The sequence below is a fragment of the Anticarsia gemmatalis genome, chromosome 3 (genome assembly GCF_050436995.1).
Source record: "Anticarsia gemmatalis isolate Benzon Research Colony breed Stoneville strain chromosome 3, ilAntGemm2 primary, whole genome shotgun sequence".
NCBI lineage: Eukaryota > Metazoa > Arthropoda > Insecta > Lepidoptera > Erebidae > Anticarsia > Anticarsia gemmatalis.
The window spans coordinates 9,591,222-9,618,898 of record NC_134747.1 but is presented as its reverse complement, the minus strand read 5'-3'; the positions used below and the strand labels follow the sequence as shown (position 1 = coordinate 9,618,898).

The 27,677-nt window shown below is 34.1% G+C and overlaps 2 protein-coding genes across 4 annotated transcripts; one reads left to right on the top strand and one right to left on the bottom strand.

Moving 5' to 3' along the window:
* Positions 1-2,152: 2,152 nt before the first annotated feature.
* LOC142987532 (annulin-like) lies at positions 2,153-24,118 on the top strand. 3 transcript variants are annotated; one of them, XM_076136356.1, is made up of 12 exons: positions 2,153-2,256; positions 16,433-16,657; positions 18,251-18,529; positions 18,768-18,919; positions 19,042-19,282; positions 19,532-19,692; positions 20,435-20,620; positions 20,843-20,953; positions 21,324-21,503; positions 21,834-22,034; positions 22,406-22,648; positions 23,113-24,118. In XM_076136356.1, the coding sequence occupies exons 1-12, from the start codon at positions 2,226-2,228 to the stop codon at positions 23,275-23,277; spliced, it is 2,175 nt and encodes a 724-aa protein (XP_075992471.1). In that variant the 5' UTR covers positions 2,153-2,225; the 3' UTR covers positions 23,278-24,118. The 3 variants fall into 3 exon arrangements, with proteins under 3 accessions (XP_075992471.1, XP_075992469.1, XP_075992470.1); XM_076136354.1 differs by lacking the exon at positions 2,153-2,256 and adding an exon at positions 5,801-6,243; XM_076136355.1 differs by lacking the exon at positions 2,153-2,256 and adding an exon at positions 15,086-15,330.
* Positions 24,119-24,146: 28 nt separating this feature from the next.
* On the bottom strand, positions 24,147-26,370 carry tilB (touch insensitive larva B). Its single transcript, XM_076136357.1, has one exon. The coding sequence runs from the start codon at positions 25,449-25,451 to the stop codon at positions 24,147-24,149; it is 1,305 nt and encodes a 434-aa protein (XP_075992472.1). The 5' UTR covers positions 25,452-26,370.
* Positions 26,371-27,677: the final 1,307 nt, after the last annotated feature.

The window sequence follows — 27,677 nt, the reverse complement described above, 5'->3', positions numbered from 1 at the left end:
ATGCCGAGACCTACAAACGAATTGTGCACCTTGTGTAAACGATGATGGGGACCTACTAATTTGTGTCTGTTTCTAGTGTTGTAATTGTGTCTATCGCTATTTGTTGCGAAAGTCCCTAAATTTTGTTTTATATACAACAAGTTTGCAAGCACATACTGTGATGACACCGTCAGTATCCCTATCTGCCCAAAAAGCTCTCTCAAGGAGTCTCGCGCTCCTAAACTATAAATTGCACGGATAGCTCTTTTTTGAAGGACAAAAATAACATCTATATCAGCAGCCTTACCCCACAGTAATATACCGTAAGACATGACGCTGTGAAAATAACTAAAGTAAACCAGTCTTGCCGCATCCACACCAGCAAACTGTCTTACTTTTCTGATTGCGTACGCGGCGGAGCTGAGTCTCCCCGAGAGATGCGCTATCTGAGTGCCCCATTGGAGCTTGCTATCCAGACTGATACCTAAAAAAGTTGCCGAATCTACCAAATCGATAGTTTGCCCATTTACGACTATGTTAGTACCTAAATTCCTCGCGTTGGGCATAGTGAACCTAATGCACTTAGTTTTGTCAGAATTTAATAACAGATTATTACAAGTGAACCAATTGTGGACCTGTTCAAGAATACTATTGATATCAATAAAACAAGACTTCGAACGATCTACTTTAAAAATGAGTGAAGTGTCATCTGCAAATAATATAATATCACATAAGTCCTGCACCTGAAAGGGGAGATCGTTTATATATACGAGAAAAAGAAACGGACCGAGTATCGAACCCTGAGGCACGCCGAGAGAAACAGCAGAACCTAAAGACCTTACACCATTGATATCTACTCGTTGAATCCTATTACTCAAATATGACGCAAGTAAATCGAGCGCTGTATCCCTAATTCCATAGTGGTTTAGTTTCCTAAGGAGCGTATTATGTTGGACACAGTCAAATGCTTTGGAGAGATCGCAGAACACCCCAATGGCGTCCTGGGATGTCTCCCAAGCATCGTAGATATGCTTGACGAGCGAAATACCTGCATCGATCGTTGACCTACCCTTTGTGAAACCATACTGTTTACCATGAAATAGCTGATTCGAGTTAAAGTGACTTTCGAGCTGCTCTAACGCCGTGTCGGCAGCAGTGCATACCAGATTTCTGTTTCATTCGGACAACTACGTGCCTAACACCCTGTATTATGAGTTGCACGAAAATGTGTGTTCAATGTAAAACGGTAATATTTCCGCCACACAGCACATGTTGATTATGAAGATATAAATATTTTGTTAGCCCAATTTGTTCGGGCAAAAATGAACATGCTGGAATTTCCACTGAAAACATTAATGAACGTTTCACGAAGAGTTTGATAGCAAAATTCTTAGTTTAAGTTTAAGGGCTGCAATAACCTTATAATTTAACTTTAAGGATTTTAAAGCCCTAAAAGACTTAGTACGATTTTTTTATCTATTATGTAGGTGTACGATAGCTATTCACAAAAGTGGTCATAACTATATTCTAAAATCTCTTAATATGAACTTAAGTTTGTATCTCAATCATGTGAGTGGGAGGTAAATAGCTCTCAATAATGAGGTGTATCAGAAATCTTGTTGACTAGGTTTATTTATCTACAAATATTTTTATATATTCAAGTTTCAAGAAATAAGTTTGTAAGTGTACATAGTACCTATCATTCGAATTATGTTTGAAAAGTATCGAAAGATATCTTAGATATAAGGATATTAACTATGATTTCGAGGTTTAGAAACACTACGTACTCCAACGATCGTCGAAGCTGTATTACTAACCAAAATCACCTATAACAATTTGGGGAATTTCTATTTAGTGTATATTCTGTTAGTCACAATAATAATACGTAAATATAATTCTACTAATGAAAAATGAATCCCTACTTATGATGCTTGTTTACATTCATTATTCCGCCTACATTTTGTTTCAATTGTTCAAGTTGTGCCTAAAGGTATAAAGGTATATTTACAGGTGGATCAAACCATAAAGGGATTTCCCAAAAAAACAATACTTTCCTCTTTAAATTAATGGGTGGTGTAGTTAATAATTGTTGTTAAACGGGAAAATTGTATCATTATCGCTCGTATTTAGTACCTATGAAATATATGTATATAACATTGAATTTAAATAATTAATGGCATTCCCACATCGATCCTGACAGTGAGAACATTATATTGCTCGATTCACCCCAAGTTTTCGAAGCGACAATGTTTGCAGGATACTGGACCTGGGGAGGAGGTACGTACACTTGATATTTATTTTAGACTAGATTTTACCCGCGACTTCGTCCGCCACCCGAATTTTTCCATGAGAATGCGTTATTTCCCCGGGGTAAAAGGTTTCTGGGGTATCAAAATATCTCTATACCAAATTTCAGGCAAATTGGTTTAGTACTTTAGGCGTGATTGAGTAACAGACAGACAGACGCATTCGCATTTATCATATTATAAAGTATGGATTCACAACATAATTATTATATACATATTATGTATTTTTAATAAAAAAAAATGTCGATCTTATTACTATTTTTCAAAAATTTTGAAGTCTATCTTTTCTGGAAGTTTGGAAGTCGTACATATGTTACTCGTATACCCAAGTAGTACCTAGTTAATATTGTGTTAGACAAAATGCTATGAAAAGGATTCTATTAATGACTTGTAATTAGCTTATATCCTACCATAATCCACACATGTCATCGAGTTTGAATTCCCACAGTTACTACTAGATAAAAAAACTCTCTTTGATTTAATTATCTTCCAACATTAGCATTAATAAGGATAACTGTTCTATTATACCTAATATGTCATTGTGAGAGATGCATGACAATAATAAGGAAGTTCGTAATTAGAGCGCTATCAAAGTATTAGAATCTCATTATCTAATCAAAAACAATAAGATAATAATGCAATCGAGAGCAAATATTGAGATGCAAGGAAATCAACATCTCGCGTCTTGCATGACCGATGCGAATCAAAACGCTTCTACTTTTTCTGAAAATATTTGTAGATACTTGTGTATTAATTAGGTATATCTATAAATAGGCGTAGTTACACTTTATATTAAACGCGCTTTATATATTAATACGCTTTATCGCGTATAATTAATTAAAATATCAACATGTTACGTTTTAAAATCGTGTAAAACGTCATTTTCATCTGATTTCATCCTACAAAAATAGTATTGATTTTTTCTTTTCCTTTTTCTAACCCTTTGTATGTCTCGTAATAGTCAACCGCCTTACTTTTCCCTCCAAAATTCGCAATTTTATAATTACAATACTTACTCGGATATACAGCTACGAAGCTAATCCTGAGTCTAAAATTAGCTCGCATCATAAGAATAGAGACTTCTATATCTATTTACTCTCTCTCCTGACTTCTTCGTTTACATAGTTTCACTGAAACGTGCTTCGGCCAGCGTCGTTCCGTTCCGTCGTCGAAAATTGTTTTGGTTTATGCTCTCATGGTAACTAACAATGGTTTATAAATTACCAGGTGTTTCTCCAAGATTAAAATAAGCCATTAGTTTAGCTTGCGTGAATATTCAGTTCTACTGCAGTAGTAAAATACTTTTTTAATTGTTTTGTTCATTTTCTGATTTATTATACAAACAAACAATCATTTATTGACCAATGTTATTGACTGCCTCTGTGGCGCTGCCTTAAGTGTAACCGTCTGCAGATCGTGAGGTTCCCGGGTCGGGCAAAGTACTATAGGTCCTTCCTAATTTAGTTATATTTGGATATTTCTTAATATTACACTAGACTTTGGTAATGTGCCCAGTAAATGTTAATAGGCTCGCCCCTAATTACACAGTACTTACATTGTTAATCGTGAAACTAGGGTGTATTTAATTCACCTCATACACTTTCAGGTATAAGGCGTGATATTATGTACATATATTATGTATGTATGTGTAATCAATTATTTTCCTTTAACTTTTTAACATTAAGTAGTAAAGATGTACCTACAGGTACCTACTAGGTGTAGGTATGTATGGTTTCCTCCAATTTTTCCTCAATTATTTAATTACTTAGGCATTGTTAAATTTACTTTTATAAATTTAATTTGTAGTACCTACAGGTAATTAGCGGTAACCACAGCGTAATCTGTAGGTAGTAAGTCTTGTGTTTGATTGTCATACGAAACAAAATATATGGTAATTGACCAATCAAATCAACTACTTTTTATGTAGTGTCAAAAACATATTTTGGTAGATAAATACGACGTAGTGACGTCACAAGCCCGTAGCTTTAGTGATCAAATGAGTGGCTAGTATATTTATTCTGACGAATAATTTAATTTTTTAACATTATTAATGAAACTATTGGATGAATCTTTTTGACTCCAAGTTTAATAATTTGAATTTGAATCAACTACCATATTGTGTGTTCATTATTTACAATGTTTTTAACAATAAACAAATTGAAAACCATATATGAATCTTATATAGCTCTCTGGGATAGATATTAAACAGAGCAGATATTATATTAAACTATAAACAATCTTATAAAAACATTGTACAATTATATCGTATCAATTTAAATACATTACGTTGAACCGCGCACGTGTATGCAAGTAGGTACTTTGCTCCGTAGCAGCTGATCGAATACCTACCTGTACCACAAGGTTACGTGTCTAGAGCCTTATCTATACGATGCCTTTCATGTCTTAAATTATCTCCTTACTCCGCTAAACGGCAAACTCCGCTTTGATTTATGGCGTGTGTTGTCATACAACAGTCATTTATTGGTTAAGGCTTAATCATGGTGCTACCTAATTGAGGAATATTCATATTTTTTTCCTGAAATGTTGATACCTTGACACCATTGAGGACACCTCTGACCGCTAGCGTAATTAACTTTCCTGGAACATGACGTAGTTATTTTCTCATTAAGAACTAGGAATGTTAGAAAGAAAAGGGAAATTCCGGCAATGTTAGTCAAAGATTTCCATCTCATGTTAGAACCTCGAGCGACTATCGGTGATGTCATCTACTAAATTAACATAATCGTGTTACTATAATAATATGTTAAATATTTACGGTTGTTTTGTTTGTTTAGCTTTAAAATATGAGTGCGTATGCGGACCGTTTCTCGACGTGTGATCAAATTATTAAATTTTTACTCGAAACTGGTTCTCGTTATAGTGGTTAACGTTACATTTTTTACGAAGTTTTATTTAGAGAGAAAGTTACATTTGATTAAACGATTAATTACTTTGTGTTATAAAAATATGTATTTTATGAGATCTTTTAAATAATAATAGATACAGCGACTGTAAAAAGAAAATGGGAATGTAAAAACTTCTTTTTCCTTTTTATTCCGGCAGATCCGGTTTCACAGTAAAAGTTTGGTCGAAGCCAAAAGAAAAATAATAAAATATTTTAACTATTTTCTTGCTGGATACTGTATAGTATGATCAAGATATAACTTATTCCTGTAATTAAGTTTTTTGTTACTATTAGCTTTCAAATACCTTTGTTAAAAAAATTTAGGCTAGTAGGTAGAACTTACGTTACGTGCTTCGAAGAAGGTACATATTGCGTACTTTAGGTAGCTACATATTTTCCTTAAAACGTAAGGATTTTGTACTTTACGTGTCACGTCAACAGTGATTAATTTAGGTTATTATTTTGATTCATAAGGATGACTTACATAAAATAGTGACGACCATTCAATACGGTTAGCGGTACATTCCTTGAAACATGTGGTTTTGAGTAAGAACTTAACTGATAAGAGGTCACGGCAGTCTATGTATTGAGGATGAAGAGCAGACACGAAGCTCAGACGAAGTGATCGCGTGAAGACGTGCGCACGCGCTCGTGCCAACAAAGTGTACATATTATACGATTCCATTGAATTATAACTCAAAAACGTGTTTCCAAAGTGCCCGTATAAACAACAAGAGTATCTATAGACTGAATAGTGAGCAGCTGATTTGTTTACATTGTGGCAACTGTACAAACTTGTGTAGAAAGGGTTAAAAGCGGCTATGATCTAATCACGTTTTTTTTATTGTTAATCGATATCTAAGTGGTTTGTGGAGAGTAAAAGAGATCATTGGTTTTATGTGGTCGTTAATGTGATTGTTGATTGTGAAATGGGTGCTGTGAAGAGTAAGCTGGCACATTGTTGCCCTCCTCAGTGTCTTTGTGGAGCCATCAAAACAGATTCCTACGATCTCAAAGAGCTTCCCCGACCTCCGGTATCTGGCTCCGATGAGGGTAGGTCAAGGTCAAATTATATATGTTCAGATTTTGTGAATCAATTTATTCTATCTCAATTTTTTACGAGTAATGAACGATTCTTCATAGGTATGCTAAGAGATTTTACTGTGTACACTTTCGTATATGTTATCTCTTGTTTTGTAATAGATAACATAAGATTAACACTGACATAACTGAACCTGATTTCACGGACAATGTTATCGCAATTTCTTTTTCTAACTATTTTTAACTATGGGCTTTAGTTTTTTTGGAGGGAAAGGTGCAGGTGTTTGCTTTTTACTGAAACACAGGTTGACAGAAAAATAAAAGTTAGTCGTTTGGTTATATTAGGATACTAGTTCGTGGTTTAAGAGTGAGACGAGTAGAATAATAATCTATTTTAATTACATTTAGAATGTGAAAAACCATTAAATAACAATAAGACAACTAATGATACTATAAGTTATCGATAACTATTAGATTTGTGTTACAATATTCCAAAAAAGGTTTTATATTTACGTCAGTCACCGTACTTAAGTTGAGGATAGATACTAATATAGACTAAGTACGTTAATTTGTCATTGCAGTTTCCAATAAATGTGTACCTTGACCATGCGAGTCTATATGTGACTAAATACTTGGAATCTTATTATAATACCCGTTTACGTGTTGTGCAAGATGCATGGTAAATTAGTCATACGAAGACACGGGAATGAATGAAAGTGTTAGAGACAGTCACGGTATTGTAAAGCAAATAAATAATATCGTTTGTTAAACTGATATTGCTAAGCATGGGTTTTGCCTATAATTACTCTCAAAATTTTCATTTTGTGTTTTTATTGGATGTCAAACCGGAGAGCCATATTTTTATGAACTCTACTTTTATTATAATAAAGAGACAGGCAGTTAAGAAAATTATAACAAAGCTTTTTTATTCGAAACTGTCAGTGCCGTTCGAAATTTAAATAATGACAGGAACATAAACAGTGTCTGTAAACACTGTTTTATTTATTGCTTTCTTTCGTTTTGAAGTGGGTTTAAAAATAGAACGCTTGGGTTTTCGCCGCAGCTGGTTTAAGAATTGAGTTGATTTGAGGCTTGCATATGGGTATTCAAATTGACTGCCTTATATTTGACCAGTCACTCGAGGTCTAACTAATCGCTACTGTTTTAAAACAGGTTTACACTTCACATACTTATATTATTGATACTATTTAATGTACATATATATACGAATATATTTTTACTAAGTCTACTCGTAATTTAATTGTTTATTATAATTATATTATATTATTTTTACTAGTGCTTTGGTAGAGTTCCAAAATGGATGAAATAAAATATTTTCAGTCAAATAGATGTCAAATGATTGAAGCAAATTGAGATAATCATGTCATATAAATTTACATACAATAATGCAACACACATACCGAATAATTACAGTTAATTAAGAAAAAAAAAATATAAACAGATACGTCATTGGGCGCCTACGTTTTTTCCTTCGCCGTACTAACCCATTATTCATTAGTTTATTCAATGAGGACAACATTCTTATGAAATGATGTGTAATAACCGTAGTCAATGACATACAGGGTGAAGTCAAAGTCACGCTAGGTTTTATTCTTAAATTAGATTTAGTAAAAAGTTTCGCCAATTCGTTCGCATCAAAGAGCTTTTGTAAAAAGTGTTTGAAGATAAAAATTATTAATTACTATTGCCCGGTTTCTGAGTACATTTAGCGCTAGTTTATCTATTCAATAGCATTTAAACTCATATAAAAATAAACGCTCTTGAATAGATAACGCTACCTTACCTCAGAAAACCCCCTGTTTTCTGAGGAAAGGTAGCGTTAGTTGAAGAAGTTAGTAGTAGTAAGTGAGTTAATAAAAAGATAAAGAAAGGTGTGCACCATACGTAATGTGTACCTATTTACCTACTGTATTTATATTTTTTATTATTATCTTTTATTTAAATACTTAGAAGCGGCTACAGACTATGAAGAGTAAATAAAATATTTCGTAACATTGCTTATTAATTGCATTTAAAATTAGTCATAATAAATAGCAGTCTACAGACACAGACATTTATTAAAACCGCAAGTTGTTTAACACATTTGCCTATAGAATTACCTACTAACTAAACGCTATCAAAATGTAGATGCAGTTATAAAAGTTTTATGGACACAGTTAGGGCTGCCAGGTCGCCTAATATCTATACCTAATGGCCGGACAGATCTGCGGGTTGAGCCTAAAATTTTGGTAATATGGCCAGATACCCTATGTATAAAATAATTAATGTAAAACGATGCATTTTAATTACTTATGACAAAATTACGAGAGTGACCGACGCGAATCTCGAAATATATAAAAAGCCCAACAAAAGCCAGACTGGCTCTTCTTCGTTAATTTTGGCCAGAAAGGCAGTCAAAAAAAAACCTAACTATGTAGTATGTTTGGCTTTATCCATACGCCTGGCAACCTTATTCACAGTTAATACACTATAAATTCTGTTTACAATACACTTACGAAGTTTCGATCAGGAATTTGATCGCGGGAAGTTTGATGATCTCCATTTATTAAGAGGTAAAGTAATCCATGCTATTTGCATGGATTACTTTACCTCTTAATAATATAATAGGATTTACTGAAATTATTATTATTTAAATGTGTACTTTAATAAGCGCGACGAATAACAAGGATAATCATTAATCATAGATCACAATGATTGTACACTTGTACAGGTAACTATGTGATACATTGTAGGAAAATTACTTACATAGGTAGTTATTTCACAAATCTTCCTTGTTCGTAGTTTAATGTCAAAGTTGTACGGGCGATATCAGCACTTAGATTATCGTTTAAAATACTTTTTATAATAAAACTGCAATGACGTTATACCTGACTGGATAAAATATAGTATACTAGAATTGCCTGTGACTTCGTCCATGTGAAAAGATCTGCAGTGGTACAAAATTTCCTGTGTTAACCTAGGTTATGAATATGTGTATAAAAATTCATTAAAATCCGGACAGTAGATTTTCATCCATCCTCACAAACTTTTGTACCTATTTATTATTAACAAGACTTTTAAACATTATACCTACTATTGTTTTTATATATTCGTGATAAGATTTTTCTTAAGTTTTGCTTAAGATTTGCTGTTTGAGCTACAGTACAGACTGGAGGCTGTACGCTTATGTCATGTCAAGCAATTCCAAGGTGAACTGGCGAAGGCTCGCTCTACAATTTTGCTGCGTCGTCAACAAAAAGTATACGATGACTGATAGTTTTACACATGTATTCGTTTTATAAACATATTTCGTTTTGATAAAAAAAACATACAGTCGAATTGAGAACCTCCTCCTTTTTTGAAGTCGGTTAAAAACAGAAGAGTGACAACGATAATTATGTCTGTAATGATTTTCGACCGTCAATGATAGTTTAAAAAGAAAAAAATAGAACAGTTTATTATTAGTACTTTTTAAATCATTGGAAACTGTTTGATTGTTATAGTTGAGATAAATTACAAAGAACGTATTGTGCAAGGGTATAGCCATTAAAGTAGTAAGGTAAATAACATAAACCAATAAATCAATTTAATCAGTTATAGAGTCTATGGTCTATGTATTAACAATAAAATGTAAACGTTGAATTAATATTGCATCCTTATAAGGCATAAATGGAGAATTTCTTTAATTTTGATTAAGTACTTACTTTTACTTTCTTGTTGAATGGTTAAACGTACAACTTGAATAACCACTAAAACCAGTATGTGTACGACCACGACCCGCGCAACCTGTATTTTAAAACATGATCGTCTTTATTCCGTCTTGTTCCATTCAGCTCGATTAACATCACATTATCTGATAATAAGATATGCATGAAAACAACGCTAAAAATAAAATGGACGTCAGATATTTTATAATAATAAATATTAAAATTTATATTAAACTATACGTGACATGCGTAATTTGTCGATGAGGTAGACATATCGAATTCGCAACATTAACATATTGCTGTAATTAATAAAACATCTTTGAAAATTCAATATTTTGTTCGAGATATATGTTTGAAACTAGTTGATTCTGCATTTTCTTATACCTAAATACCTACATATTTTTAAACGAGCCTGTGTTTTTCCTCGCGACAGTAATTATCTATAACAACTTGAATAAATAGTTTGACTGTAGGTTACCGATTCTTACTAATTAAATGACAGACTCGAGGTCGTATAGAAACAGCTACTGGTACGAATAAATATGTAGTACTAGTAATCAGCACGCGCGTCTTTGCGTATTGCGTAAATTTCACACATTGGTCAATGTCAATATTTTATTTCCAAGCAAACAGGACGCCGGGGTTCTTATGGTAAAGATAAACACATCACACTTAGATGTGGGTAAACAATAAATGTGTTTCATCTTCCGTACTACTTACGTAACGTTTTTGGGAAGTGACTCACAAATGTAACTGATATTTCAGTGCCGAAATAGACGTGGAAATAATTAAAAAGTAAATACAATACTAGTTTCAAAGCGCGATCATAATTCATGCTCGTAACGCAGTTATTGTTGGCAGTTGTTGATGTTGGATTTTGAAATAAATGAAGGTTAATTTGAGCATTTTTCAAATTATTTGTACCTAATTTAATTGTAGATTAGTGCGTTATTTATAACATTGTATAAATAGTTTTAAAGTACAATTATGAAATGATAATTTTAGACTCCTTAAATATGACTAAGTAAAACTCTACCATCCTTTGTTTTGGATGTAATCGATTTTGTAATTTATAAATCACTTTTTTGTTTTAAAGGCTACCTATAAATACATTTTTAACCAGGAACTATAACATCTGTCGCAAGTAAGTCTTTTACAAAGACCTAGTCTTGGACCTCGATTCGAAAGTTTTCTCTTTGATCAAGGTCCGCTTTTCCAATGTGCTCAATACAACTGGTTTTTCATTCATTATATGCGCTAAGAGACTACAATCACTTGGTATATAGTAAACCATATGTTTTATTTTAAATTACTCTCAGATCCGGATAGAGAAGACAATAATGTCACAAGTTGTAGTAAAGATAAAATTTACGCTCTACATTTGTACACTTTATACGAAGAATTAGTCCACTTTGAAGTGTTCGGGGTAATTTATGGGCCATATAAAAGAAGAAGGCTGTGAGATTAAAAATAGTGATTGAATTTGATGAGTGCTGTGGCCAATACGAACAGGTTGCCTGTGACCGATATGTCACTTTTTCAACCTTTCTCGTCAAAAATATCACATTTTTTTTTGCTATTTTCAATGCCAAATAGTTATTTATATGGTATTTTTATTGGCGGTTGTTTGTTTTCTTGCCATATTGAAAGTTACTGATTTATTGCGCCAGTTATTTTCTATGTATTCTTCATTTAAAGCCTTTCAATCAGTCGGTCTCCGACGAAGTATCTGCTTGGTTCTCAATAGGGGCTAGTTATTACACTAGTCCCAAAAATTAAGGGATATAAAAAAAGAATCCAAATTTTTGGGTGATTTTCAACAAGCTGTAACTCCGAGGAAAATGGTCGTACAGAAAAAATAAAAAAAACAAATTGTAGCTTCAAGTGTCTAATTTTTAGATATGACCATGAAAATTTTTTGTCACGGCCAGGTCTGGAGAAATCCAACGAAAACTACCAAAAAAAAATTTTTCAAAATTTTTTCCCTCCTAAAAAAAGGTCCACGGGCTTCAAAAATTTTTTTTGATTCTTTCGTTCTAAATTTCTTTAGAAAATTTAATCCTCTTTAATTTGCCGTATTCAAAAAGCCTGTACGACGATTTGCCACGGAGTTATCGTCAATCAAAGCAAAAAAGTTATTTTTGACTTTGATATTCAATAACTCCGGAAATAATGATCGTACAGGAAATCAAAGGAGGGTTTTGAAAACTGCACAATATTCTCTATAAGAAAATGTAAACATCTTCTAAGAAAAAATTTTTTTTTGAATTGAAACCTCGGACTGAAAAAAAGACAAAAATTCGCGAAATTAAGGATATTTGGATAACTTGGTATAACTTTGGATAAAATCGATGAACGAAGAATATAATCGGTAATTTTTCAACCTCAAAGTGTCCCCTAATATCCCTCAAAAATTCAAAGCGCTGCGATTTTTTTTTCATTGTGCCCCGAAGCTTCAAATTCTTTGTTGTTGCAAAAATCACCTTTGTGAGCAATTTTGTGATTTTTATTCATTTTTTTAATAAACATTTTTTTTTCTCTCTAAAATCTTTATTTTTTCGATTAAAAAGCAAATCGCAAAACGAGAGATCGTCTATCGCTGCCATGAAGTCAAAATCGAGATTCGTCAGTCCATAAGACACTGGTCCACTGTCTACGACCCCAATCGTGATGGTCATGCGCATAAGCCAATCGGGCTCGACGATGTCGTGGAGTGAGCATAGGCACGCGATTTGATTTTTAATCGAAAAAATAAAGATTTTAGAGAGAAAAAAAAATGTTTATTAAAAAAATGAATAAAAATCACAAAATTGCTCACAATGGTGATTTTTGCAACAACAAAGAATTTGAAGCTTCGGGGCACAATGAAAAAAAAATCGCAGCGCTTTGAATTTTTGAGGGATATTAGGGGACACTTTGAGGTTGAAAAATTACCGATTATATTCTTCGTTCATCGATTTTATCCAAAGTTATACCAAGTTATCCAAATATCCTTAATTTCGCGAATTTTTGTCTTTTTTTCAGTCCGAGGTTTCAATTCAAAAAAAAATTTTTTCTTAGAAGATGTTTACATTTTCTTATAGAGAATATTGTGCAGTTTTCAAAACCCTCCTTTGATTTCCTGTACGATCATTATTTCCGGAGTTATTGAATATCAAAGTCAAAAATAACTTTTTTGCTTTGATTGACGATAACTCCGTGGCAAATCGTCGTACAGGCTTTTTGAATACGGCAAATTAAAGAGGATTAAATTTTCTAAAGAAATTTAGAACGAAAGAATCAAAAAAAAATTTTTGAAGCCCGTGGACCTTTTTTTAGGAGGGAAAAAATTTTGAAAAATTTTTTTTTGGTAGTTTTCGTTGGATTTCTCCAGACCTGGCCGTGACAAAAAATTTTCATGGTCATATCTAAAAATTAGACACTTGAAGCTACAATTTGTTTTTTTTATTTTTTCTGTACGACCATTTTCCTCGGAGTTACAGCTTGTTGAAAATCACCCAAAAATTTGGATTCTTTTTTTATATCCCTTAATTTTTGGGACTAGTTTAGTTATATATCCCTCGACCATAGCGCTGGACTAAACCGGCATACAGTCTTTAAATTGTATTGTATTTGGTAGAGATAAGAGAAGATGGGGAAAAAAATAGTAGTGCATCATATACGTAACTTTTTACGCAATTACATAGAACAGTTGCCTACACAATATCCGTGTGTGGGAACATATAATGCACGCTGATTATTCCAAGGCCGGCAAATCCCTGTATAGCTGGTTCACCCTCCTACACTCGTAATTAATACCAAATAAGTCATTTATGAGACAGCCGATGAAAGAGACCGGCCTTGCCGTGTTTCACTAATACGTATATAGCTTGTTGCTTAGGAAACTGATAGATATATTTTGTCTAGCTTTTATGCTATCGTCGTGGTATAGAGATAAACTATGTCTGACTAATTAGCATAGCTGTATGTTATGCTATATGTTTTGCAGTCCACTTTGAGCTCTTCTATCTCTTTATTTCCTAGAAAATTCATTCGTTGTTCATAGTTCATTCGTCTGGATTGATTCAAAAATAATTCATAGTGAAAATTAATGATAAAAGTTACGTTTTGATGAAAATATCATAATAATTATCAGGAAAAATTGTCGACTTCAGTGGTCTATTCGACTTTACAAATATAAATTGGTAATCAAACCGAGATATAGGAACGAATGACTTCAATTGACCCTCATTAGATACAGCGAAGGGTCGAGAACTCGGTGTTAATTAATTTGATTCATGAGATAGATAGCATAATGACACTGTAGATAGGTAAGCATTGTTTACGGACAATCATGTACTTAATTAAATGTATTTAAAATGATTATAGAGGACAATATAAATACACCGATCATTAAACTTAATCAAAACAATAAAATTATTTATAATCAACAGAACTATCCTGGAAATTATTTTAGTAACTTAAGAATAAATAATTCATTGATGATTTTGGACTAGTCAGCTAAGGAAATAGTTGTGTATAAAGTAAGAATACTTTGGCTGGGATCGACTCGTATTACTAAGTATCTTGGCTGACATCGAAGCCAAAAAGATCCAATAAACTGTTCTTTCATATTACTGAAGATGTTATTTACAAACGACTATACGCTTGTCTACTCCAATACAGTACAGAATTAGTCTGTATAGAACACATTAGTCCAATTTAATTCATTTTAAAATAAACTGTTTGTAAGTTTACCTTGAATCTATCAAGGGGCGGTAGTAATCTGTCGGTCTATTAGCTAAAATGTTATATTGAATTTCATAGATGACTTCATAGAGTTCGTATGACAAATAACTAATAGAAACAACATAATACCTAATATTATCTTCATGACTTTGCTCTTAATAATTGATTTACTGTTATAGGCTTAATTTATTCACGGCTATGACAAAATTGATTTACGTTTAATTAAATAAATGTCTCAATAGTTGTCATGATATCATCTCACCTTGGGTAGGCTTTTGTTAGGGCGACATGAGTAATATAGATTAGTGCTTATTTTATCAATGAACAGACGGTTCTAAGAGTAAGTTTTTGAGTCCTTATTGGTCATGACATCATCGAGCGTCTTGGAAGGAGTATAGTCTTGAGATGTGCGCTGGAGCTCTCAGTCCCACAGTCAATGAGGGCATGTATTGCAAACCACACGTTTGCTCAAATAATTAGCGTCTTACTATTGTGGATTTCCAACGAAATCTATGAGTTTTGTTAACATTCAGTGACTGTGTAGTGATTCTGTTATGTTAATAGTTCGACTCAATGTGTACCTCTAGCATGGAGTATTTTAAAAATTTATGGCATCGTTGGTTTGGGAAACGGACGACACATATTATTATACCATTCCAGCCAGGTATTTATATGTTTTTGGGCTATAATTTTTTAACATGCTCATTGTTCTTTTATCTAAAATAACACAATTTAGCACTGCCTTCTTTATGCTCGAAAAATTGATAGAAATTCGTTAATACCGCGACAAATTGTACGTGCAAAATTATGGTACAGAATTTCTTATAATTTCGTAATGAACAATTATAAATCTTAATGAATGCTCGTAGAGTTACTACTATTAATTATACACTATTTAGTTCATATCACATAAGTTTTCTGCAAGTTGTTTTTAAACATAAATGACACAGATATTGATATTTGTAAACAAATGTAAAATTATGGATTATATTATGAGTATTCTCGTACAATGCGTTATATGAATAGATAAAACCAATAAAATAGTGAGATTGACATTTTGGCTTGTATCCAAACACAAACATTTTTGTCGATGACGTCCCAAGGAGATATTAAATCTTCATTTAAGAAGGAAAAAAATAGCGGACTTCGATATGAATTACTCATTCATAAAAACAAAATTATACGCGTAAAACGACGATAAACAATAAAATACAAATGCTGAGTAACACAAATTAATTTATTTGGCATTTAAGGCAAAAATAATTTAGCTGAGTAATAATATAATTAACATGGTTTAATGATAAATTTGATATTATTACGCGATATTAATAAATCAGTAGGTACTTTACAATATAATTTTACACCCATTGTTATTAATATTCATATTAATAGCCCATATTGTCTCGGTGTTACTGATAATAAAATAATTATTCCAAGGCCAATTATATTACCAGTGTTATTGCGAAAATAATGATCAAACTAATCAAGTATAAGTAAATAAATATGGTTGAGATTAATAATAATTTTAAAGACATTTTCTTTAATTCTTTATTTTTTATTTAGGGACTTTTAATCCCATCTAGACCATGCTATCCGCATTATAATCTATCTAATCCTATACCTACTAGATCTTACTTAAGAACTAAGCTAAATAAATATTTATATCAAATCATTTAAACACATAGTCTGGTACTCATAGGAGACATTATTCAATGACAGACAATGATGCGTTTGCGTTTAACCTAATTTTCGTAATATTTATTCAGATGTCGTCGACGCCGAGCGGCGAGGCGTGCTCAACGTGCAGGGAATTGACTTCTGCACCGACACGAACGGCGAGAGCCACCACACGAGCAAGTTCAACCTGATGGCAAGGCCGAAAGACAAGTGCCTGGTAGTGAGACGAGGGCAGTCCTTCAAACTAGACCTATTGCTGAATAGGCCGTACGATGCGGCTAAAGATGCTGTCTCGTTTATCTTCTATGTATCAGGTTTGTATGGTTGACATGACGTACCTAAAGTTTTCGTCTATTTAAGCTTATTTGGGTTTTATCTGGTGCTGAATTAGCCTTGGACTGTTTATATTGTATTTAACACAGAAATTCATTGATATGTTTCTACTGCCTTGTGATTTTACCATATACTATATACTGGGCTCGATTCCGTGTGACACTAACAAAGGTGATGAGGATTTAAGATTAGATTTTTAGAAGAGAAGGGTAGACTTTACGGATCTTTTAACTAACTACATACAATCAGAATCACACACAAAAAATATAAATAAAAATCATAACAGGTTTTGTTACGATAAGCCTTTACTCAGAAAAATAATAAAGTAAAAAATGCCGTCTTGAACCGATGTTATGAACATCAAGACGCTATTTTTTACTGTATAAGGTACCCGCGGGTATTAAGGCCTAGCTAAGGGAGATTTGTAATAAAATGAAGAATATCCAATATAATCAACCAGTTTTTATAATAATCAGTCGTGTACTTATATTACTACCGAGTTTAAACAAAAAATAGCTTCTAAAGCGTAAAACTAAAACATTATATCACTTTTAAAAAAACGCTGTCTTTAGGCCTTATTATAATAGGGTAGGGTAAAAAGGCCTATACTATAAACTATTCAAAAATCAACTTAAACTAAGTAAATTAGTATTCTTGACATCAATAATCATTAACATAAGGCAATAGAAAGCATAGTAGTCTTAATAAATTAAAAAAATGTCCTTATTCGCATCCATCAGGACATTGAAAATCATCAGTATATTCTGCAGTCAAACCGACACATTCTTCGTGGTACCACTTAGAGCATCGCGAACATTGCCTCATAGCATCATCCATTCTATCTTATTTGCAAGCATGACAGTACCGATAATTTTTTTTTTGTGATTTATTTTTGTCAGATCGCCTTCTGACCACAATGCTCGTTTGGGAGGCATCGTGACTGTAAGCACTAAAAACAATAATATATAAATTGAAAATATAAACTACGTATATACTACCACTAAAAAACATTTTAAAAACACGCTCCTACTTATATAGCAGTTAAAAAAATAGGAGTATAATAAGGCCTATTGTAAAATTTTATAGGCCTTAATATCCGCCAACCACCTATTTACAGAAAAGAATAATAATATAATTTTTATAACTACAAGTCTCTTAAAACGGTAATTTACGGACAAGCATACATTAATTAATAAGCGGACAGTCAATACAGGTTTGTAAATATGATATTTTCTAAACAACTTACGTTTTACTAGAGTCAATTTTTATAATTCGTGCTGCTGAACCGCACTTCTGAATGATTTCGACGATATTTGCGAAAGGAGAAGTGCTAGAGTGCGTCCGCCACTTTGCAGCGACTTGTATACGCTCTGAGCTTGTGTGACAGTAATCTTGATCGTCAACTACTGTATTTCGTACGTTTTTTGTGAATTAGGCCTTATTACCCGACAGGCCTTAATACCCGCAGGTACCTTACATGTTTATATTTACCTTCAGTTCTAAGATGGAATAATTAAGAATATGATAATTAAGTTTAGTTAGAGGTGAAACAGTAAATACTTTTTCAAATTCAGATGTAAGAAGCCGAGGACCTTCCGACAATACCTCAGCCGCTGTGCCTTTATTGGAGAAAGGTGCCGAATCCTTCGGTGCCTGGACCGCCACTTACGAGGGCCAAGTGGACAACCACCTGATGGTGGCTGTGACTCCAGCACCAGACTGTATCGTCGCTGCATGGAAACTGGATGTGGATACTAGGATCAGTGACGGCAGCTCGTTGAGCTACAGACATGCCTTACCTATTTATGTGCTGTTTAACCCATGGTGCCCAAAAGACAGCGTCTATATGCCAGGTACGTGAACCATGTTTTAGAATATTAAGTACATATTTCAGACTGTCCAGATATAACTCAAGGAAAAACCGATTAACGTTTAAGAACTAAAGTCTAACTATTAATAACCATCCACCCACATCAGCCATGGAACCTTGAAATGCAAAAGATTTGTACAATAGTAGACAATAACGATTACTGCATACTGCAATGATTCATGTGATAATTGAACTTGAATTATCTGTTTCTTTTATTCCAGAGCAAAGTCATCGCGAGGAATACGTGTTGGAGGATGGAGGTCTTATGTTTAGAGGAGTGTACAATCGAATCAAACCTTCTCCATGGAACTATGCGCAGTATGACAGAGATATTCTAGACTGTGCGCTGTACTTAGTGAGTGAAATAGGCAAGGTAAAAAAATCATCGCTCTTCAATCGCTACAAATTCATATTTTTTTCTTATCCTTTAATCGAGCCATAGTCTCAAGGTGAGATCAGATCCTTCCATGAAATCATTTCCTCAATGTTTTATAGGTAAAAGGCATTGCCAGGAGTGATCCCATTCGGACATCACGAGCGTTGTCTGCAGCAGTAAACGTTCAGGACGACAATGGTGTGCTGTTTGGAAACTGGGCACCGGACCCAAAGGACTACGGCGGTGGCACTCATCCACTCAAGTGGGTCGGCTCCATGAACATCCTTCAGAAATATTACGAGACGAAGAAGCCAGTTAAATACGGACAGTGTTGGGTCTTCGCTGGAGTTCTAACTTCAGGTATTTAAATATTTAACAAATGTATACATACATACTTCAAATCGCCTTCTTCCCATAGATTACAAACTTCCTTTCCATACATCTTGTTCAGGACTGCCAGTTTGTTAGTATTTAACAAATATTTAGTATAAAAATGTGTTACTTTTGAATCCCATGAATTAATTGCACTCCTCTTGCAGCAAGTACAAATAGCTAAAGAATAGTATTTTTAGTTCCTCCAGTGTTCTAACCTTATAAATTATTTTTCAGTATGCCGAGCTCTCGGTATTCCTTGCCGACCTGTGTCAGGGTTTGATGCCGCCCACGACACCCAAGGCAGCCTTACCATCGACATCATCGCTGACGAAGAGGGCAACATTCTCGAAGACTACACTAAAGACTTAATTTGGAACTACCACGTTTGGAATGAGGTTAGATTGCGTATTTACTTTACGATACACTTAATTTCTTTACTACTGGTGAAGCAATTCAATGTTTATGGCTTAATGCACTCTGCCGAAAATATTTTGACCTAATAATCGCGTGTGTTTGATTGTGGTGATTTTAAATTCTTCATAGGACATCAAAAAACATTCAGATTAATATCTGGATTTAGCATAGCAAATAAAGTACATACATTAATATATAATTTATTGTTCAGGGACGTATAATAGAGTACAATTTAAGTATTCTGGCATGAAGCATAACGTTTCGACGCTATAAGTTTTTTTTGTGGGTGTTCCTGGTATGTGATCAATCATATTATCGAGTCTAAATATAGTCCAATGTTTCTGTTCCCAACGCACGATGGCTGATTCACTTCGTGTTCTTAAATAACTTAACCCAGATTACCTAACCTCTCACCTAAGATTGGATTATCACGATCCAGACCAATATACCACGTGTGTTGCTCAAATCGTTTTTCGTAACAAACTTTTACTAGGAAGGATCACCTAATCGCTATTAAGTTCTGAAACAGAAGTTTATAATTATAAGCTTTTTTGCTGCTGTAACGTATTAATTTTTGCTAAAAATATTTCTGACAGTCGACCCTCAAGGCCTTGATCAATAATTTATTGATCTTAATGAATATCTACTGGATATTCGTCATAACAGCAGAATCCCTCATACGCATAAAGACAGGTTAAAAAATAAACGTTTTTAAATTTCCAGGTCTGGATGGAGCGTCCCGACCTTGGCAACGGTTACGGTGGCTGGCAGGCTATAGACGCAACACCGCAAGAGACCTCTGAGGACGTGTACCGATGTGGCCCAGCCTCACTGAAAGCTGTCCGCGAGGGAGAAGTGCAGAGACCCTACGATGTGTCCTATGTTTTCGCCCAAGTCAATGCAGATAAGGTAAGAAATACAATACTAGCTTGAAATATTTGTGTTTAGTATAAATGCTCTTTATTTTAGAATATTTGGAATCTGTATTAATGAAAAAAATATTCAATCTATTTAGTAGTACAACTAAACAAAAATATACATATACAAAATACAATTTACAAATGGAATAAGATGACAAAAATATAATAAAATAATTATATTTTGGTTTTTATTATTATTCCTGTGTTTTAGGTGATGTGGAAATATTCTGGTGAAATTCAACCCCTTAAGATGATGGCGCGTGACTCAGTTTCAATTGGACAGTTTATTTCAACTAAAGCAATTGGCAAAATGGAAAGAGAGGTATGTACGATTATACATACATTACATAGTCGTGGCCGGTTTTGGCTACGGCGGTCAGTTTCATTGAAACCAGTCAACAGTACAGGATTTTGTTTATAGTGGCCACGTGTGTGAACAATACGCAGGAACACTCTTTATTCCTTTACTCTCATAGTCATCACAGAACACTCAGAAAAAACTTTCTGGCCCGACACCGTATTCAAGCCCGAGACCTCTTGCGCGCCAGTCTTATATAGGGCTACAGATGCAATGACACGATGAGAAACACACACAATGTTACATCTTCGTTTCCTAATATTTTTCAGTGAAACATTATAATCGAACACAAATATCAAAAACTAAATTTTACATTGTTTAATATCTATTTCAGGATATTACGAGCGCATACAAGTACCCGGAACAATCTAAAGAAGAGCGTACGACCATGGAGAAGGCTCTGAGACAATCTAAAAGCATATTCGCACGATATTATTTAAACGAAGTCTTCAACGATGTTACTTTCAACTTCGAACTGCTCGATAATATTAAAATTGGAGAAGATTTTAATGTGGTACGTATTTAACAGTTGTCCATCACTAAATCAGTAGCACGAACAAGAACTTTTATTGCTTTACAATTTTTTTTTTGCATTTAAAATTATTTAGATAATTAGGGGGATCTCTTCACATACAAATATAGATAGCGGGTCCAAATTGTTTTAAGTTGTAAAGATATAAAAAAACAGAAGAATGGAAAGTGTCTTCACGCCATGAAGACCGCAAATGCTAGAAGTAGTTAAGTTTACTCAAACGCAATCTCATCACCAAAAGAAATTCAAATAGGTACTACTTAGGCCTCATTGCCTAATTAAAAGTGCATTATCAATGTAAACTAATTTCAGGTTCTCCACATCAAAAACCGTTCCCTGTTGGAATCCCACCACGTGAAGGGTATCTTGCGTGTGGACACCGTGACGTACCGAGGAGTGGTAGGAGACGCGGTCAAGAAACACAAGTTCGATCTGAAGGTCGGTCCCGAAGCCAAGGAAGTTGTACGAATGAAAGTCACATTCAATGAATACTTTAAGAAGCTGATTGACCAGGTACGTACGCTTTAAATAGAAAATGATAATAATGAATGATTGCTTATTTATTTACCCTCTTATTCATAAACACACTATAAACCAATATATTTTAGTTAAAAAACTACTATAATATATAATGTTTTCTCTTTTTCATTTAGCTAAGGAGTGAAAGAAACAAAACTCTTTATAAGCCTAGCCTTTTTTCTTTATAATATTTGTTATTAAAAACACGAACCCTATTTTGCATTCTTACGTGGTTTCGTATAATACATGAAATATTTACTCGTAGATATTGGACAGAAATCGAATTTTGGAGTTGTTATTGCGTGACGATAACTTTAATGAATGTGTAGTATATGCCATGAATTAATAAATTTATATTTCCACAGGCTTCATTCAACATTTCCTGTATAGCGTCGATCATGGAGCGTCAGTTCGATTACTTCGCGCAAGATGACTTCAGAGTCAGAAATCCCGACATCAAGATCAGTATTGATGGCAAACCTGTTTCCCACCAACCGTTTACTGTCAATTTGAAAGTAGAAAATTCTTTGCCCATCCCACTCACTAAGGCCAAGTTCTACGTTCAAGGTGCTGGACTTGACGAGCAGCTTAAGATTCAATTAGACCAGGTGAGTGATAAAAACGATTTATTTATTTCAATTAGCTTAGCTGCAAATTTAGGATCCCATTTAATTACATTAAATTAAAAATATATTTATCCCTTATTCACGTATTGGCCTTGTATTGTTCTATAACTTTACCAAAAAATAGAGACGATTCTACAAGTAGCGCCATCTATTGAGTTATTTCCGAACTAGGTAGTACAACGACAGACTTGAAAAGAGGCTTGTTACTTAGGTTGTAATTGTTAGTTAGCTGCTACAGAACAAACCGAAGAAGGAGCCAGTTTTTTATGTTTCACAGTTTAGTAAGAAGTATCAGCTTATCTATCAGATAGATGAAGTGACAGCAAATTAATTAAAACCATTGTTTAACACATAGGTACCATTCGATATTATAAACTAACAAATATTTATTAATAAGGGGTATAAACGGCCTATTCTGATATGGTATTTTTGTTTGTGTGTTTCAGAATGTTGCCCCAGGTGACTTCGCGACAGCTCAGTTCAAGCTGACGCCACCGTGGGCCGGTAGACACCAGATTTCAGCGAAGTTCAAGTCTGAAGAAATCCACGACGTTGACGGGTTCCTATCATTCTTGGTTGCTATGCCTCATGAAACCAATGGTGGCTATTAAATGCCATCTAATATATTTTTTTACAAAACAACAGATTATTTATAATAATTGAGAATATGTGTGATTCGGCTAATAGTCATTATTATTAGGTTACTTTATACTTTTACTACGTACTTTATCTTTTGTTATATACTATATGCTTCTAGGCCATTAATATCAAATTATGTGGTCATTATGAGATAGACGCCGGAATAATTTATGTATAATATTTAATAACTATTAGTATAAGGAAAATAAGCCAAGACCTGAAAACTAAATCTTAAATACTTAGAAAAGCTAATTAAAATAATTCCAAGAAAAAATGCCTCTCTTTTTTGGAATCTCTTTATTTCTATATAACCATGCCTTTACCATCGTGTTTGTATTGTCTCAATATATTATTGATGTTAACTTATTTATTGTTATTAAGTTTCTGTTGTGTAATTTACAACTAGCAACTAATGCAAAGTTCTGTTAGTGTTTTTATAAGATCTACACGTTTATAAAATAGCAAGAATAAAGGTTAATAAAATTAGCAATTAACTTAATAAAATGTTAACAGCATTAGCTGTAATAAATATTTTGTTTATAAAATACGTACACAAAGACAAACATTCACCTTGTTTTATTTATGGAGTACATGTTTACAAAAACACCAAATAGATGGCGTTACGTAGCCATTGCTGAAAGGTTCAAACATACAAGTCTAGTACCAAACTAGTATTAAATTATTCGCTACTTAAAAGAAAGCGTCATAATGATGTAGAGTTACAAGTACATAATAAAATAAGATTAGTATGACAAGTTGTAAAAAAAAATGTTATAAGTCAAATAAGAAAATACAATTTTACTCTGTGTTTTATTCTGTCTTTACCTTTATATTTCTACAATTATATAAGTTCAGGCACTTCAGGGTTGTCCACAAAACCCGGGGAAGGTGCCTTTTCACCAAGTTTAATTCTTGGCTCAATGTAACTAGGCTTGGATTTTGGTAGAGTCATTTTGGAAAAATCTAATACATCGTCAGCTGGTCCTATTTCTAGATATTCCCTCGTACTTTGTCCTGTGCGGCCGCTGCAATCCTCTACTTTGTGGTCAGTATACAACTGTGCATTTTTCACAGTATCCTTGTTTGTAGAGCTGACGGGCTTTTTAATAACAGCATTAAACTTTGGCATCGTAACCACTAGATGTCCCGTGATCTGCGATCGTAGGGCAGTAGAGTTGCTAATATCAACCTCTTCCGGTAGATGGAGCTGGAATATCTTGTCTCTAACAGTAACTCGTACGTAGTTAGGCTGCACATCCACATCCACAAGATTTGTGTCCAAATACTTATATACTGCCAAATCTAATACATATTTTTCTGGATCAGTATCATTAAAAAGAAAGTTTATTTTGGCTTGATTTATATTAAAAGGTCTCCCATCTGGAGCAAAGAACTTGTACACACGCTTCTCCTCAACCTTCTTGTCAACAGTTTCATAGCTTTTTAGTTTAAGTTGTCGCATTTTCTCAATTTCATAACGAACTTCAGGCGAATGTTCGCATTTTTCTTGCCAAAATTTCTTATTCCGTTCATCAGGATCCATATCTTTGTATTCATTTTCCCACTTTTCGCGTATTTCTCTTTCCAATCGAGTTTTTTGCTTCATTCTCTGGCCCTTATAGGTTTGCTGTTCAAATAATATATCAGATCTTATCACGGGTAAGTTCTGAAGTGCTTTGATTCGATCAGATCTTTCAATATCAGTGCCATCAAGATAAGCAAGCTGTGGTAAAGTTCCAATCACGAACTCTCTGTAGTTTTCATAATCTGAACAAGGATTTCCAGTCAAATACAATTTTTGCAATCTGTAGTTGTTTACCAAATTTTCCAAGCTTACTATTTCTCCAATAAAATTGAGCGTAAGGTCTAATTTTTCTAATGATTCACATCGTTCTAAATTTTCAATCCTTTCTATATTGTTCAATGCCAAGTTTAGATAAACAAGGTGTTTTAATTTATGTAGATTTTCAATTTTGGCTATGAGGTTACTTTGCATAAGAAGAATCTTCAGCTTCGGACACCAGTCTTGTAAGTATTCTATTTTTTCAATGTTTTCTTGATGGAGCGCGATCTCCTCCAGCGGCGCTAGCAAACACTCATGATGTTCAGCCTTTTTACGCACCATATCCACTGTTATACGCACCATTTTTTTAATTATATTTCGACGTCAATAAAATATCTTTGTTATTTGCTGTGTGACATTAGGATATTACCAGCACTAACACAAAGATCATGACAACCGTTGCTTGGTTACGGGTGATTCGATTAATCAATATTTTCCTCTGTAGTAGCAAAGTATGAGTTTTTATGCCGGCGCATTTCTATGCTGAGTTTTGAAGCTAAAGTGAAGTCAGAACGTTCAGTAAATCAGTATTACACAAAAAGTCTTAAAAGAAGTGGCAATGATAGAATCTACATCATTTTGAACGGGTGGTTATCTTTCAATCTCGGTGGTCGGTAATCCGTCATTTAACATTCCAGCAGTGGCACCACAAGCGCTCAACTCAAGCGTACTAAATTAATATCGCCGTGATGTAGAGGGTATTAAAATATTTTAAACGACGCCATTTATAATATGACGTTCAGATATCAAGTCGCGAGAGCAGAACATATATTATTCTACGAAACTGCCAAAAGACAATGAAGATGAAGGATTACTATCATCAGGAACTCGTTTTATTGTTAATTTCCAAGTGGGCTCACAGTTCGAAAAAATGTCAGTATGGAAAAAACAAGAGACGTTCGGATGAAATAAGGCATGACAGAGGGAAAGAGCGTGTTATTAGTGTGCAGGGCTCCGCGGGCAGGGTGCGGCGCCCCGCGGTCTGTGTGTGTTTAGGCAGCGCGCGGCGGGGCGCCGCCGCACCAGCCGCACTCCGCCCGACCAACACACTTATTGAAAGCAGTCAATTTAACGTTTTGTTGTTTAAACAAACACAAACGGTCTAAATGGACCTTTCAATTTATTAATTTTAAACAATTTTGAATAGTAGTAAAGAACCAAACTACCTACTTACCTATGTATAAATTAACGTTTTATGCGATCTGCTTACAATTACATGAGTTCAGGTAAATCTATAGTATGTTTCTGCTCTACCAAATTCATAATATTATTTAGTATAGTAGAGTAATCTGAGGAGGTTTCTTTATTATAATTCCAGGTGATCAACACAGGTAGTCGTTTCGCCAATTAATTTAGGTTATATTTTCTCGGTCGGTTGGGCCTCGACAGAGTCGGCACCGCTGCGAGGAACACGCAAATGTCGGGACCAGTCAAAACAACCGTCATCACTCCAACAGAGGTTTCTTAAAAATTAAAGAAAAAACATAATCTTTATGAGAGATCACTGTTCCGCTTATATTTTGTCGTATCGTGTTAAATCGCCGTGCTAATGTGAAGTGATTTATCTGTTTTAAATGAGTCATTTTTGATACTTTACGAACGAGTTTTCTTTTAGCTCTACTTATCTGGGTAATTTAAGAACGGCATTATAATATAAATTATTATATCATTTTTTATTGTTTAAGCCGTGCGTTCCCGGCAGCTTCGAAACCAGTTGCTTACGTAAGCAGTAGCAGTTTTGTTTTTTTTAAGGAATTGGTTTTGACTGAGTGTTATGTAAGTCTGAGTCTTGATGAGTGGACAAGATGTACGAATATAAAACAAATGTCGAGCAGTGTCGAGTGTTGTCGGAGCAGTCGGCGCGTCTGCGCGGTCGCAGCACTAAGCACTGGAGCGTGAGCAGCAATCTGGCGGCGGCATCTCAACTCGCGCGCAATCAACGATTCGTTCCGGTGAGAGGGGCCGAGCTGCGGTGCGGGGCGAGGGCCGGTCCTGGCCCATTCTCACGTAAATAATTACCGGCGAGTCTCAAATTACAAGGCGCCGCTACGGCCTGCCGATACATATTCATCACGTGTTCGCGCCGCGCGTGACAGCTTCCTCAGGGCAGCGGCCGGCTCCGGCGGCTCCTCGCGGATCGCTCCACACCGACCATCGCTTTCTTTCCTTATCTTTGCACGAAGTTTAGTTTCTTTTTGCTTTAATATCAAATTAATTAAAAGAAGAATTCGAAATTATTAAGATAATTCTATTTGAGACTAACGAACCTAACTACAAATCCTATATATATTTTCAGGTATACCGTATATAACTTCTACGAAGCATCATGAAATCTTAATTAGCAAATCTTAAAATATATAAAAAAAATATTTATATTTAATATTCATAGGCTTGCTAGCTTTATCGGGAATCGTTAAAAAAAAGTAAAAAGTAATTATTATTTTTTTATTAAAGGAAATCTGGTTATTAATTTTACGCATCGTATCAATTACTTTTAATATCTACATAATCATAAATAATATTTTATAA

Bases quoted from the DNA above. Each gene is read 5' to 3' on its own strand.
- LOC142987532 (XM_076136354.1), top strand. From the start codon at position 6,120: ATGGGTGCTGTGAAGAGTAAGCTGGCACATTGTTGCCCTCCTCAGTGT. The intron at 18,530-18,767 runs GTACGTGAACCA...CTTTTATTCCAG, and splicing joins AGACAGCGTCTATATGCCAG to AGCAAAGTCATCGCGAGGAA. The intron at 19,283-19,531 runs GTATTTAAATAT...ATTATTTTTCAG, and splicing joins CGCTGGAGTTCTAACTTCAG to TATGCCGAGCTCTCGGTATT.
- tilB (XM_076136357.1), bottom strand. From the start codon at position 25,451: ATGGTGCGTATAACAGTGGATATGGTGCGTAAAAAGGCTGAACATCAT.